General features: G+C 39.4%; 1 protein-coding gene across 1 annotated transcript; it reads right to left on the reverse strand.

Moving 5' to 3' along the window:
* Positions 1–238: 238 nt before the first annotated feature.
* LOC135595258 (uncharacterized) lies at positions 239–4,954 on the reverse strand. Its single transcript, XM_065085945.1, has 5 exons — positions 4,505–4,954; positions 3,437–3,616; positions 2,898–3,346; positions 2,553–2,823; positions 239–1,735 (listed from the first exon to the last, which is right to left on the reverse strand). The coding sequence occupies exons 2-5, from the start codon at positions 3,542–3,544 to the stop codon at positions 389–391; spliced, it is 2,175 nt and encodes a 724-aa protein (XP_064942017.1). The 5' UTR covers positions 3,545–3,616; positions 4,505–4,954; the 3' UTR covers positions 239–388.
* Positions 4,955–16,508: the final 11,554 nt, after the last annotated feature.

Consider the following 16,508-nt stretch of genomic DNA (forward strand, 5'->3'; position numbering starts at 1 on the left):
ATCCAAATGAACACACGTAATAGGATTATTGTGATGAGTGAGGAGGGGGGTCTTACTTAATCCATGCCTAATGCTATAGAATCGATGGATTCAACCAAACATGATGAGAGAGTTCAACTGATACCAAAATTCTTGAGCATAAGTGTCACTCATGTTCTCTGATCTGCATACAGATTAATCCTGAGAGTAGTAAAACATGTCAAGGACTTGGACATATTTCCACTTCATCAGACACAGCTAAAGAGAACATCTCCTAGATATAAAAAGGTAGAACCATCTACAATCTGAAACTAGTAACTTCAAATGTCATGCAAAGCAATGGAATACATGCAGGAAGAGTAAGTTCACAGTACTTACGTGCTACACCAAGTGCTACAAAATCTGCATATCAGATCGAGTCCCATTTACCATAACCATCACCGCCATATGAAGGCGTCCGATTTCTCATGTAAGTATAAGGTTTTGGAAGTCCATCATGAACGAGCATTTGATCTGTTGTCAAGCCTGAGTATGCAAAGGAATATGTACTCAAAGGAGGCTCTTGGGTACCTAAACGGGAATCGAAATACTGCTTATGTGTGGAGCTTCCAGATCTGCTTGGAAAGGATGTTCTTAAATCTGAAGGCAGGGAACACCTGTCGAAAGCAGGAATTCCTATTCCCGGGGAGTAAGTGTTGAAATGCTGCTTTCCTAGGGAAACACCAATTTCATTTGGGAAGTGAATCTTGTCAGCCGTCGATCCCGAGCAAGGTTGGGAACACAGAAGTGGACTAGGAAGGTCCATACCTGGAAGGTAATTACTGAATTTCAATGTCCCCATGGATTCCTTGGACACATATGGAATAATTGACCCACGACGATCACTTGTAGTGATGGCGTATCCAAGATGAGGATGGCCAGCTGCCAAACTTAATCCTGAACCATGGTATTCATGCTCTGAATTTTGTGACTGATGAGAATGGTCGGTTGGTATTCTGAACAGGCCAACAGAACAAACGGGAACTTTGGAAGATTCATCAGATACAACAGCCCTAACATGGTAGTTGCTCTGTGCTGGTAAAGCCTTGATGGCTGGATATGGCAAAGGCAACTTATGGAGCTCTTGTCTCAAGGAGTTCTTGGCATGCTGGAGAGCTTCGAGAACACCCCCCAAGCTGGTGGCAGCTGATGGAGATTGTTTCATGTAGGACAGATCATGAGTTGCTGATGATTCCCATTTAGGTCTCTCTCTCACGGGATCAGCAGTTGAAGGGCTTCCAATTGATGGTGAATTAATATGGCTATGTGCATGTAAATTGATATTGCTACTAGACCCGCTGTCAGAGTTTTGATTGACTTTCCCAAGTGGAGTTGAAATGGTGCTTACTTTTGTGGGAAGTGCAACCACAACAAGACCTTCAGTGTTGTTTTCTGCCACATTATTGCCATCAACACAAGCTTGAGAATCACTTCCAATCCCACATACAGGTAGATCAGTTGGCACGATGGCATTGGAGAATTCAATGATATTTACATCTTTGTCTCCATCAGCAGTTCGTTGATCTGTGCCATCTGATAATTTAAGCAGAGGATCATCAGATAGACATCCAGGTATGTCGGTCCTGGAGAAAGCACAAATACTTGATTTTGCCTCTTCATATTCATATGCTATTCTGTCAAAAAATGCAGATGACTCTTTCTGGGATTTCATATTAATTTCAGCTGCATGACACTGCTTCCCAGGTTCAAAGTGTTCCTAGATATCAAGATGAGAAAAAAAAGATTGACACAAAGTATAGACAAAAGGTATAATGCAATTAATAACGTACATTCAGTATGAGCACAGATTACATGAGTACCTGGAAAATTTGACTACAATCTGCAGCTTGTGATCAGAGCAATTATATAAAATATAGACAATAAAAGGTGGGATCAATGAACCAAGCACTAGTAAAAGTCTAATTTCATATCAAGAGAATGAATAACCAAAATTTATGCAGAAATTCCAATAAAGATAGAGGAGATCAAGTTTTTATTCTTAAACTTGGCTTAATATGGAACCAAGATTGACAAGGTCAGCTGATGGCTATTTCATCTAAGCGGTGAAAAAGGGTGCAAAAAATAGTATCAAGCGTGCAGGTCTAGAAAGGACCTAGAAAGAGCATAGCACGCACACACACACACACACATATAAATAAATAAATAAATATATATATATATATATATATATATATATAAATATATATATATATATATATATATATGTGTATATATGTATATGCATGTATGTATATATGTATATGTATGTATGTATATATGTATATATATATATACACATATATATATATATATACACATATATATATATATATATATATATACACATATATATATATATATATATATATACATATATATATATACATATACATATATACATATACATATATATATATATACATACATACATATATATCCCTTGCTTTTCTAGGTGTATTTGATAGCATCAAGCCTTAATGGTTAAAAGGAAAAAAGAAGAAGAGGGAGTATCTATCATATGTGGAAATGCATACCGTGTTTGAGTTTTTATTCTCATTGTATTTCTGTTCCCATTCTCTTTGAGCTTTTTCTTCTGCTTCATACTGACCAATGAGCTGGGCTTGCTCCTTTAAAACTCTCTCCATCTCTTCATCTCTCCCATTCCCAATTGCATAATGACTACCATCAGCTTCTTTCTCTTGAACATCTACAAAAGATGACTGACTTTCTGAAACATTCCTAGATAATTCAGGTTTGTGATCGTCAAGAATGTGATGATAATCACCCTTATCCTCAGCGGTTGATCTGGTGATGCAAAATTGTTGAACAAAATGAATTCATCTAAACAATGGAGATGCAGGAAGAATATCAAAGAATACCTCATTTCCTTTCGTTTTATCTTGCGGCATGACTTTCCCAAATTATACTTTGGGGAAGTTTCAACAGACGACCTCAAACTGATTCGTCTCTGCTTTGACCTAAATTGTTTGCCTTTTAGCTTTCGAGTGAAATCTGGGCTGCTACTACGGCTTTTCCATGATAAGCTCCCAACTTGGGAGGGAGAAACTTCATGCTCAGAAATTGATTGTGCATCCTCAACTTCAAGCCTCTCCCCTTTCGAGGCTGTCGAGGCTTCATCTTCTTTAAAAGCTTCATCACATTCTTTCCCATCACTAGGACTTCCATCTTTCTCAGAGCTAGAATCAACTGCCTCGGATAGATTGTTGCTCCCATGAATTTCTAGAATAGAGATGGCCTCCGTTGCTGCCTGTTCTGCTTTTCTCCTTTGGATACTCACGATCCTAAGCTGCTCCTCTAACTCCATGACCTAAACAGCAAACATTACCAAATGCAAACTAATTGCAGAAACACAGCAAAAAATCAACCACAAGAAATAACAACAGAAAAATATACTGACCCTTGTAGTCAACTGCTCAGATCTCTCCTTTGCAGCTTTAGAAACAGTTCTCTCAGAAAGCAATCTAGCACGAAGGAACTCGATGGTCATTGCTGTCGAGTCACCCATGATGTGTATCGGAGAAAACAGATCCACCTACAACCAGGTACAGCCTAGAGTCCCATTCAAAGTATCCTTTTCCTGCACAATGAACATAATATGATATGATCATGACAAGTAAGCCAACAAAAATGATGAAAATTAAATACTTTCTTGGAAAAAACAATTCATGATTTGATTTCCTAATCTGAAAGTATGCAAACAAATAATTGGAACAATAAACAAAGTATTTATTATTTGATTTGATTTGCAGTGATGCAAACGAAGTGCTTTCTTTTCGTTTGATAAGTATTTCCGTTTTGTCTTAAAAAATAAATAAATAGATCAAAATGCATCTTTCTTTTTTCTCAGGCCATTTCAATTAACTTGACCAGAGATGTTGAATAGTTGATCCGCTACGAGGCAAGGTCAAATTAAGTAGAGAGGAATGCAGATCCAACGATACTACAGGACTCCGGTTGCATATTTGAAGCTCCACGCCATCATATGATATGGCACCATACAATGTGCTTTGAGTCCCTGAGGAACTCATACCTGGCAGATCTAAATCATATACATCAAAGAAGATAATATCCAAAGGATGTACTCCCAACTCCTACATTTCCCGGTTCCAAGAGCATGGTGCTGCATCTACCACTCTCGAAGAACAGAAGAAACACGGTCATATGAAGTAAGAGAGATAGCAAGTAAAAGAGAAAAAGTCCAAATAGCTTAAGTGAACTCCCAAACATAGCAGAACAATTAGAAACTCTCAATCCCTCCATAAGAACACTACAGATATCACATTGGCGGAGATGAAGGAGCAGAACCCTCACAAGCGACTAAAAAAGGACCACCTTTGACCCCAAAGCCCTAGTCAAACGAGCAAGGAAAACCCTCGAACCACTCCACGGGCCAAGTAACCTGTACAAGAATCTAAATTGGAGAAATGAAACAAAAGAGAGAAAAATTCGAGATCTATTTCACTACCTTCGATCCGTTGCTCCGGCTTCTGTCTCCTCCACTGCTGTTGGTGATGGTTTAGAGATCGCTCCGACTGGAATTGGCGGTCCTCATCCTCTCCTTCGTCGAACTCCTTGTTCTTCGTCGCCACCACCCTTGGCGGTGTCTTGTGCACAAGGCCAAGAGAAATCTCACACGGTGGTCGCCGCCATCGTTGGTGTCGTGCGAACTCTCAGCAACAGCTTCAGAAGAGCGTAGTTAAAGATGATGAGAAGCGGAAGACATGGTTGACGGACGACACCGTTGCTGTTCTTAATTTGTTTTTGTTTTTGTTTTTTGTTTTCATTTTGTTCAACATTTTTTTTCGGACAATTCAGGTGTCTTAGTGGATCCGATAGCCAAGAGATCGGACTACAATTTTGGGTTATCGGCGGTGTGCATCAGACAATACTCGAATCCGGTAAAATTATCGGATATGGATTTGGATCCGGTCGGATTCAAACCATTTCTTATTGAATCCACATTCGAGCCGAATCCGATCCTTGTGCATTAGACCATGGATAGATCTTAACGGTGTTGATCACGATTATCAAATTTTCACGAATCTCAAAACTGATGATGGCCAAATGTTACCGACCATCTTTCGCATATCGTGCTGGCAATTATTTCCAATCTAAACTGCAACCCGACACGATGAGTGTCGTTGACGGGTGGGATGCACGCTATGGTCCGAAGATGTCGGCATGATGGTATGTGGTAGAGTAGACATGATGACATCGAGTGAATCGGCTATCATTTGCGATGATGGCTATGACTTATGATCAAGCGGCCAATATAATATGATTCGGGTTGGTTCGAATTGGTTCGGTCGAACTCAACTCGAGTTGCACCGTAAGACCCGAACCGCCGTTAGATCCGTTGATTGTGCCTTGAGAAGACCAATGCTACATGCTCTCGCAAGCTACGATAATAACGTCATATGATTGAAACGCTGCCAACGAACGATATGATGACACTCGGATCTGACACTTGGAGAGTGAACATGTTAAGTCCCATCAACATAAAAGCAAAATTAGCAGTGTTTGTCGCGTAAGGGTGTCACAAGCTTCACACAAAGTGGTTTCATAAAGGGTAAATTTTCTCAAAAAAAAGTATTTTTTAGGATTTTGTTTGGAAGTATCCTATTTACAGAATTCTTCAATAGGAGAAGTATTTTCTTAACCTAATATAGAAATATTATTTTTCTCTTTTTTTTTTTATTGGATCAGTCCATAGGCGAGTCGATTCAATTACAATATATATTTATACTATGTTAAAGTGTTTCCAAAAACAAAAAAATATATATTATAACATAGTATACATTTTTTATATTGTATTATAATATTTTAGTAATATTTAAAAATATTACAACATAATATATTTTTATATTATTAAAAATACTATAATATAGTGTAAAAAAGTTCTAACTATATCGATTCACCTTATATATCGGTCCATAAGCTAAAACAAGAAAAAAAAAAAGTAAGTTAGTTAGGGTATTTTAGATATTAGATAAAAAAAAATTATTGTTACAAAATTTTGAAAATGGAGTCACTTTTCCAGAAAAGCCAAAAAGAAGTTTTTTTTTTTACGAATTTATCATTTTATAAAGCCTTCGTAATATTAAAGAAAAAAACACTTCCATAATAGTCTTAGAACTGAAAACATATATTACAAGTTATGATTGTCGAATAAGGCACTTTAATCTGCAGCAAAATATTCAGTTCCTTTTTTCCACTCAAGATATCGTTTTATTATTATTATTATTATTATTATTATTATTATTATTATTATTATTATTATTATTATGTCTAAATAGCTCTATGTTATTTTTTTTTTGTTCCCTGCACAAAGAAGAATCCTCTCGTATGTAATCAATAGGAATAACTTGAACTATTCCATTATATGTATTAATTTCAATATGATGGATAAGAACCATGTCCTTCGAAGAACATGCATTGCAATCATGCAGATTTCGTACTCCGTATCGATGTACATTATAAATGCGCAATTTATGAATTGCCATGAGCAATTTCTCATGCGCACAGAGATTGTCGATTCGTACTCTGTGTGAGAGTGCCATTCGATTTATAGACACCCACAATCATCCATGGGTATGAGAGTGAGTAATATTTTTCAGATATTAATGCCTATCAAAATCTTGAGTAGTTGTGTTTATTTGATATAATTAAATGGATGAATTCTCGGATTGAGTTTTGTGTTTTCTCTTTTCATATTTTCAAAAAGTGGTTGATTGAATTATAATCCTCTAAATATTCCTGACGAGATAATTGAAATAGATACGTTATATTATATAGATTGATTTATAGGGTGAATCAGTTGTCACTATATTATAAATGAAATAACATATGTTATATGTTTTTGAATAGATTTATAATTATTTTTTACACCTCCATCAGAATTCTATAAAACCTATTCAAAATAATATAATTGAGGCTAATACATTCAAAACCCAAATCACCTTATAGACAAACTGGGTATCCTTATTAGTTTAGCGGATAAGATTTTTTCAACCGAATGAGAAAATCTTGCTGCTATGTTGAGAAAAATTTCTGTATAAATAGGAAAAACATCTTACGTGGTATCAGAAGGCTTGCCTATAGCAAGCTCTCTTCTCGTTGTCCGACTCCTCACCAACCTCGTCAGCGGATGTGCTCGATGCCGACGCTGCCACTTTGCGCTGGTGCTTCTAGCACTGCAGACACCGATGCTTCTTCCCTCACCGATGTTGCTGCTCCATCCTCGCTAGCAACAACAAACCACCTCCCTGTAATCGTTGTTGATCCGATCTCCAGATCTGATTCCGCTGAGACTCTGCCATCGACTACCGAATCACTACTGGTAGATCTCCTTATCGTATCCCTTGTTCACGACGGACTTCCCCTGTTTTGCTGGTTCCTGCAGATCGACAGAACGACGACCAAATCTTCACGGTCATCCTCACTCTAGCGGTGACCTCCCGCTGCAGCCCAGCGACCGCTTCCCGGCCGGAATCCATCGTCTCCCCTTGGGTCGCAGCCGCGACTGCTCGACCATCCCTCCTCGCGGTGACGTCTCCGCTCCTCAATCGCACCACAACAACTTCATCTCAACCAATAATTGGTGAACAACGATTGTCTTCTTCTCTCGCTACCGTAGCCATTCACTGCAGCCTAACGCAGCACTTGTGGCTACTGGTATCAGATCGCACCTGCTGCCGCAGCCATTCGCTGCAGCCTAATGCATCATTTGCGGATGCTGGTATCAGATCGCACCCGCTGTCGTAGCCATTCGCTACAGCCTACCGCAGCACTTACGACTGCTGGTATCAGATCGCACCCGCCGCACCAGTAGAGATTCAGATGACGGTGGTGCCGCCATTGCTGTAGTCGTTGTTGCTTGCAGCAGCATCAACAACAACGGTAGTGGTAGCATTAAAGACTTGTCAAGGAGAAACCATGATTCGACAAATACAAGATTCCTGAAGGAGGCCTTCTCGCAGCAGAATAGAACTACTCTTCTTGCAACCCCTCTCAGTCACTACGCCCACTGCATCGACACTTCTTCTAGCCTGATGACCACGCGCCACTGCATCTAAAACCCCAAGACTAAGCCACAACGAAAGCAGCGTCGTCTTCTGCTCCGATCAAGCGCCTCTTGTAGCGGCTGGAATAGCTAGTGTAGTTATGGACGCTGCAATAGCAACACCTTGCTGCGTTGCATCTTGCTCAACGCTGGCACGAGTCCCGCAAACACTGCTGCAACCTCATTCGCCAGGCTTCCGACTGCTACATCTTGTTGTGTTGCATCTTGCTGCGCTTTGCTGCTGCTTGCCGCTAGCCTCTTGTCACTGCTGCCATCCAGCGGAATTGTTGTGGGCTCCTGTGCTCACCTATATTCTCCTATACACAGTGAGGACACCCATCTCTTCCTCCGGTGGGTGTGCTTCTTCGATCACAGGCCGCACCTTCATCCACCATCCACTGCTCGATCTTAGATCAGTACACATCCTCGGATGTCTTCATTATTTCTTATGATGTTCCAATTATTGTTTCTACAGGAAATTATAATATTTCTCTACATACAACACTTATCTCTATCAATATTGTCACGTTAATCCCTTTCAAGTTATTTAAAGGTGGCAAATACGCATCCTGATAAGCCCAGATTTTCAATCTCCTATTTGGATATAGCTTACTAGGCTATGTTGATAGCTCTCTCAGTTGTCCACTAGTCATGATCAATATCCTCGGAGAACCCAATCCAATACCAAATCCAGCTCACAAACTATGGCTACGTCAAGATCGTCTCATCCTCTAAGTTATTCAAGCTTTAGTTGCTGGATCCATCGCTCTATTGATATCATCATATGCGACTACTGCAGAATCATGATGTAAGCTGCAAATAACCTTGGTGAATCGTTCGCGTACTCGCAAGCTCAGTCTTCTATTCGGTCTAATGAAAACAAAATAAGAAGGTAGTACTATCGCTGATTATCTACAAAATATCAAAGTTATTATTGATGACTTGGTTTTGATATGTCACTCTCTATGTGACGAAGAAGTCATCATCTATACCCTTAATGGCCTTGAAGACGAGTACAAGGAATTGACAGTCGCAATTCGGACGTGCAACTCACCAATGTCATTTGAAGAAATCTATGATAAGTTTACTAACTATGAGACATATTTGAAGTGCGAGGACAAATTACCCGGATCGACCATTACAACATAAGTCAGTCACAAGTTCAAGAGAAAGAGCAACTAGTACAATACGACCATCACCAAAAGTATGGCCAAGATATTGTTGAATCTCGTATTTTGATGATGAAACCACTTGATATATGTTTATGATTTAATCTGCGTTTTGAGTGACGCAGGATGCTTCGATCAGGATGAGACAATTAAAGCAGGAAAATCATGTTGTGCCGGAGGAACATGTTAGAAGATTGGACGTCGGGCCGGTGGATCGGTCGACGTATCGACAGAAGGCTTCGGGCCAAGAAGAGCGGGTATTGTGCCAAGGATATCGGAGTTGCGGAGTCAACTGGCCGATTGGGCAATAGGCTGCAGGAAAGGACGATGCGCCGAAGAATCGGACGAAGCGTCGAGGGACCAATGACATGTCGGACAACTTGGTTAATTGCTTAGGATTAATTGTCTCGATCGAAGTTTTTGTTTTGAGTGTGCAGGATTAACTACGATGGAAGAAAGACATGCAGCAGGAGTTACGCCGGAGTCAAGACAATGATCACGTTGGGAGTTCGAGAGTTCTACGGAAGTTCGGACTGTTGTCGGAGGTTCTGCGGGAACAAATCCGAGAAGTCCAGAAGCTTGCCAAAGGAGCTCATCGGAACTTGCCAAGTGGATCGTCGCAAGTCCAGGAGTTTGCCGGAAGTCCACAGGAGCATCACCGAGGGTTCGTCGGATGATCGACGGAAGTTCGCCGGAAACTCGCCGGAAGAAGCGATTGACGCACCGGAGCAAGCTGCAGAATTTGTCTTAGGAAATAATCATAGTTAGCACATTGATTAAGTTAGAAATGGGAGGTGATCCCATTAGCTTAATCTTGGGGCAATTGGGCCCCTGAAGAACTCAAATTGGGCCAAATGGATCAACCCATTCGGACCCAGTTACTGTAGGAGGTGCAACCGCCCAGGCAGGGAGGTAGCACCGCCCAGGCTATGTCTCCCAGCGAGACTGGGCGGTGCAACCGCCCCAACCAAGAGGTGGCACCGCCCCGGGCTCAGTCTCCGAGCGAGACTGGGCGGTGCAACCTCTTCTGTCAAGAGGTAGCACCGCTAGAGCTCAAGTTTTGAGCTCTGCCAGGCGGTGCAACCTCTCCAGTCAGGCGGTGCAACTGCCTGAGCTCGGTCTTCGAGCTCTGGCAGAGAGGTGCAACCGCCCCTGACAGAGGTGGCACCGCCTAGAGGCTCAGTCTTCGAGCTCTGCCAGGCGGTGCAACCGCCCCAGTCAGGAGGTGCAACCGCCTGATCCCGGAATTCCGGGAATTGATAGAATTGAGCTCCAAATTTGAACTAGGTTGGGGCCTATAAATACCCTACCCATTCAGCACTGAAAGCACATAACACACACTCGAAATCTTGCTGTCTTTCTGTGTTTCTTAGAGCTCAAAACTGCTAGTTCTCCTCTTTCTATTCTTCAAGTTTGAGTTGTAAAGAGAGGAGAGAAAACTTCTGTAAGGGTTGTCTCCTAAGCCCGTCAAAAGGAGTGAATATGTAAGAGGGTGGTTGGCCTTCGCCTATTGAAGGAAGGCTTCTAGTTGACGTCGGTGACCTCGTCGGTGGAGGAAGCCAAAAGTGGAGTAGGTCAAGATTGACCGAACCACTCTAAATCTCAGTTTGCATTTCCTTTGAGCATTTTACCTTTACTGTAAACTTTTCAATAGCTTACTGCCCTCTGCGATTTTACGAACGAGTTTCAACATTCAGACGTAAATCTGCGTTTAGACGTAAATATGCGTTTAGAGGCAAATCTGTGTTTAGACGTAAATCTGCTTTTTCGTATGATCATCTTATTGCAGATTGCGTTTATGTTTTAAGCTTTACCAATACTGCACACTGCCTTTATACTCCTGCTTAAACTGCGTCTTATCTAATCAAGTGATTTACGAATCAGCATTTAGACGTAAATCAGTTTCTTCGTACGAACTTCGGATTTCAGTTTGCGCCGATATTCTGGTTTTCATCATAGCTGCAAACTGCCTGCTTAGTTTGACATTAACATTGATTAGTATCAACTTTCATACAGAAGTTGTTTTTATCGGTCGAACGCAGCTTTCGATTTTAATCGCTGAAAGTTTTCCGCTGCACTAATTCACCCCCCCCCCCCTCCCTCTTAGTGCTCTCGATCCTAACAATTGGTATCAGAGCCCGGTATTTCTCATTTCGGACTTACACCCGAGAGAAATGACTCTTCATAACTTTCAAGAGGGCTTTTCGGTCTTTCGTCCACCGTTCTTTAACAGATTTGACTACACTTATTGGAAAACTCGAATGAGAGTTTTCTTGATTTCTCTGAATTTAGATTTATGGAATATCGTTGAAAACGGTTTTCAACTTCCCTCTAAACCGATGAACGAATGATCGGATTTGGAGAAGAAGTATTTTTCTTTAAACGCAAAGGCTATGAATGCCTTATTTTGCGCTTTGGACAAAAATGAGTTCAATCGGGTTTCTTTGTGCGAAACGGCTTTCGATATTTGGCGCACTCTTGAAATCACGCACGAGGGAACTAGTAGAGTCAAAGACTCAAAAGTTAATATTTTACTGCATGATTTCGAGCTTTTTCATATGAAACCAAGCGAAACCGTTGTTGACATGTACACCCGTTTTACGGATGTCGTCAATGGTTTAAAATCACTTGGTAAAAGCTTTTCGGATTTTGAACTCGTTAACAAAGTTTTGCGCTCACTTTCTAAAACTTGGGATTCAAAAGTAATTGCTATTCAAGAATCGAAAAACTTGAACCAATTTCCACTTGAAGAATTAATTGGTTCATTGATCACATATGAAATGACGTGCAATGCACGTGAAGAACTTGAGAACCACCTTCCAAAGAACAGGAAGAATTTGGGACATAGAACATTTGAAGACCACTCAAGCATAAGCTCAAGTGATGGTGAACTTAAACTACAAGTGAAACAAAAATTAAAAAGTAAAAAGAACGGAACTAATTGCTTTAAACGCAAGAAGAAGAACAAAAATTGGGATGAATCGAGCTCCTCCGAAGACGAGGAGAAAATCAACAAAGGCGAGGTGGCAAACTACGCCTTTACGCCTTTCAACGCTGAGGTAATCAAAATGCCTTTAATTTACTTTGAAATTACATGATGCTTTTCATAAAGCATTTTTCTTTTTAATTTTCTTGAAAATTACATGTTTAATAATTTTATAATGAAAATACAAACAATTAGGAATCATGCTTATCATTCTAGTAATTTTGAAAATAATCATGAAAATTGCATGTTTATGATAAACAAAATGATTTTGATTAAAAATACCTTATGAAATCATGCTATATGTGGTTGAGAAGTAATAATGTGTATCATGTTGATTTCCATTGTTATTTCTCGATTTTGAGTATATGAAATCATGTTTAATTTGAAGTTATGATTAATGAGTATATATTTTTAAAATTATGTATGATGATTCTTGATATTTATGGATTATCGATTTTCATGATAATAACAGTGGCTTTAAAAAAATTGATGCATGTTTTCATAAATGAAAAGACATGCTAACATGAAATCGACCACTTAAAATGAAACACTTAAAAAGGGAGAAAATATATTATCAATGAAATCATGAATCTATTTATGTTATAAATTTTGTGAGCCATAAAAATGATTTTGATGATTTAAATTTGAAATGAGTTTTATCAAAATCATGATCTTGATTTATCAAATTGAAGGAATTGAAAATGAATGATGATTTTTTCTCTTGAATGATTGTGACTTGTATTCCTTGTATTCATGATATGATTTTTATGCAATTCTTTGTATTCATGAAATATTTATCTCATCACCCAATTATTTCTTTTCAATATTCCTCAAGTGATGATATGAATGCATGAGATATTCATGAATTTATTTTGATGTATGCAAATGAGAAGTTTCGATCATACATGGTAGGATGCAATGTGACAAATTAATACCATGATGATTTGAAATATTTATGACTTGGAATGATGCATATGCTTTTTATTATGATAATGTATGATGTGTATCATGAATGCTTAAAAAAAATTAAATAAATAAATGTTTATATCATGTTAGATGGTTTTACATATTATGCATGATAAGCTATAGTGATGAGTGAAACAATGATTGAAATAATATGAATGATGATTTGGAATCATGCATATAATAATGAGTTTATATGTTTTGAAAATGTGCATGTTTTAATTTGAAAATATAATGATGCACAAATGAGATTGATACTAACCTTTGTCATGATTTAAAAATTGATATAAAGGGTTTTTCCCTTTGACAATGACAAAAGGGGAGATAGCTAGCTTGCACAATTCAAGAAGAAAGCAAAAATTGCACTTCTCAAAAGAGAAGAAATTGCTATCTTGAATATCACCAAGAAGTGCTATCTTGCAAATCTCAAGACACACAAATGCAATCATGCAAAATTTATAATTTTGCACATTATTAAAATTTATGATGCTTCGGTGATTATGCATGTTCTAAAATGTTATAAAATTCACTAGCTTGTATGATGTAGAACTTAGCTATATTGAACATCACCAAGGAATGCTATCTTGCCTATCTCAAGAAGCAAAACGTTAACTTGCACATCTAGCAAAACTTATATTTCAAGAAGCAAGAGTTGCTTTCTTGAACATCTCAAAATTGCTAGCTTGCAGGCCTTAAAATGTAGAAATTTTTTGCTAGCTTGTATATGGTAAACTTGCTATCATACTACCATGATGATGAGCATGCCTTATCTTCATGATTATATTTGAAAAACTATGGCAAAAATATGTCCGAATGATTAAACGTGTTAAAATTATTTTTCGGACTTTTTTGATTGAATGATCAAATCACTTGATTGCCATAATGATTTTACACAATTACTTGCCATGATTACATGTTGGAAATTATGTGCTTAAATACAAAATTTTTATGATAATAAGCATGTTTTACCTTCATGATTGTAATTGAATATCTCTAGTAAAACCCTGTCCGAATGTATAAAAGTGTCAAATTTCATTTTCGGATTTTCTTGATCCTAACAATTGGATTTTCTTGATACATTATCCTCTTCCAAGCTTAACAAGCATATGTCATATCAAGTTTAATTCACATCATTGATTTTGACATATGGAATCATCTAGCAAATGCACTTATCATGTGAAAAATATTTTTCGAGAAACATATTTGATGATTCCCTCTTATAAAAGGAAGATATTTTTACATACAAGGATTTGACTCACTTACATATCTTAATCCTTGCAAAAATGAAGTGTGCTTTAATATCTTATCAATTTGAACTTCACATATGGCTTTCCTCCTTCATGTAAAAAGATAACAAATAAAAAGGAAGAAGCAATAAAAGCTATCTCCATGTCATGTTTTCCTCGAGATGTTTGCATAATTGGTATCCTATCACTCACTGTTGGAAAATGACATAAACCAACTTATGACATCGCACTTATATTTAAAATTTGCTTATATCGTTCTCCTTGTTGTTGAGGACAAAGGGGGAGAAATATATAAATTGATACTATGAGTGCCATATTTGAAGAATATGAATAGATGTCATGAATGTCATATTATGATGAGATATCAAAAGCAGCATTCATATGAATAGGTGCTATGAATGTCATATCATGTTAAGATATCAAGAACTTGAATCATAATTTTACATGTTGATATCTTACCATTTGATGATAGCAAACTTGCATGATGATAACAATAGATATTATGTTTTTCATGCAATGAGTTAAACTTATATCACAAACACTTGATTGTGGTACTTCTCCTTTTTGTTGATGACAAAGGGGGAGAAGTATGTTGATGACATGACATGTTATGCATACGTTTATGATGGCATGTTGCTTGGATTTTTGAATCCAAGAGTTTCTATCAATATGGCATATTGATAGGGGGAGTTTGTTTAAACTCTGGGAGTTTACGTTAACTCCGTTTATGATGACATGTTGCTTAGATTTTTGAATCTAAGAGTTTCTATCAATATGACATATTGATAGGGGGAGTTTGTTTAAACTCCGGGAGTTAAGTTTAACTCCGTCATCAAGTAGTTGTCATCATAAAAAAGGGGGAGATTGTTGAATCTCGTATTTTGATGATGAAATCACTTGATATATGTTTATGATTTAATCTGCGTTTTGAGTGACGCAGGATGCTTCGATCAGGATGAGACAATTAAAGCAGGAAAATCATGTTGTGCCGGAGGAACATGTCACAAGATTGGACGTCGGGCCGGTGGATCGGTCGACGTATCGACAGAAGGCTTCAGGCCGTGGACTCGGGCATCAGACCAAGAAGAGCGGGTATTGTGCCAAGGATATCGGAGTTGCGGAGTCAACTGGCCGATTGGGCAATAGGCTGCAGGAAAGGACGATGCGCCAAAGAATCGGACGAAGCGTCGAGGGACCAATGACATGCCGGACAACTTGGTTAATTGCTTAGGATTAATTGTCTCGATCGAAGTTTTTGTTTTGAGTGTGCAGGATTAACTACGATGGAAGAAAGACATGCAGCAGGAGTTGCGTTGGAGTCAAGACAATGATCACGTTGGGAGTTCGAGAGTTCTACGGAAGTTCGGACGGTCGTCGGAGGTTCTGCGGGAACAAATCCGAGAAGTCCAGAAGCTTGCCAAAGGAGCTCATCAGAACTTGCCAAGTGGATCGTCGCAAGTCCAGGAGTTTGCCGGAAGTCCGCAGGAGCATCACCGAGGGTTCGTCGGATGATCGACGGAAGTTCGCTGGAAACTCGCCGGAAGAAGCGATTGATGCACCGGAGCAAGCTGCAGAATTTGTCTTAGGAAATAATCGTAGTTAGCACATTGATTAAGTTAGAAATGGGAGGTGATCCCATTAGCTTAATCTTGGGGCAATTGGGCCCCTGAAGAACTCAAATTGGGCCGAATGTATCAACCCATTCGGACCCAGGTTGCTGTGGGAGGTGCAACCGCCCAGGCAGGGAGGTAGCACCACCCAGGCTATGTCTCCCAGCGAGACTGGGCGGTGCAACCGCCCCAGCCAAGAGGTGGCACCGCCCTGGGCTCAGTCTCCAAGCGAGACTGGGCGGTGCAACCTCTTCTGTCAAGAGGTAGCACCGCCAGAGCTCAAGTTTCGAGCTTTGCCAGGCGATGCAACCTCTCCAATCAGGCGGTGCAACCGCCTGAGCTCGGTCTTCGAGCTTTGGCAGAGAGGTGCAACCGCCCTTGACAGAGGTGGCACCGCCCCGAGGCTCAGTCTTCGAGCTTTGCCAGGCGGTG

This window comes from Musa acuminata, chromosome BXJ1-10 (assembly GCF_036884655.1).
Source record: "Musa acuminata AAA Group cultivar baxijiao chromosome BXJ1-10, Cavendish_Baxijiao_AAA, whole genome shotgun sequence".
Taxonomy (NCBI): domain Eukaryota; kingdom Viridiplantae; phylum Streptophyta; class Magnoliopsida; order Zingiberales; family Musaceae; genus Musa; species Musa acuminata.

What these genes read in the sequence shown, in the direction of transcription:
- LOC135595258 (XM_065085945.1), bottom strand. Translation starts at nt 3,544, where the DNA reads ATGGGTGACTCGACAGCAATGACCATCGAGTTCCTTCGTGCTAGATTG. An exon ending in ATAAAACGAAAGGAAATGAG is followed by an intron (nt 2,824 to 2,897) that starts GTATTCTTTGAT and finishes TTGCATCACCAG; the next exon opens with ATCAACCGCTGAGGATAAGG. An exon ending in AGAATAAAAACTCAAACACG is followed by an intron (nt 1,736 to 2,552) that starts GTATGCATTTCC and finishes CTTGATATCTAG; the next exon opens with GAACACTTTGAACCTGGGAA.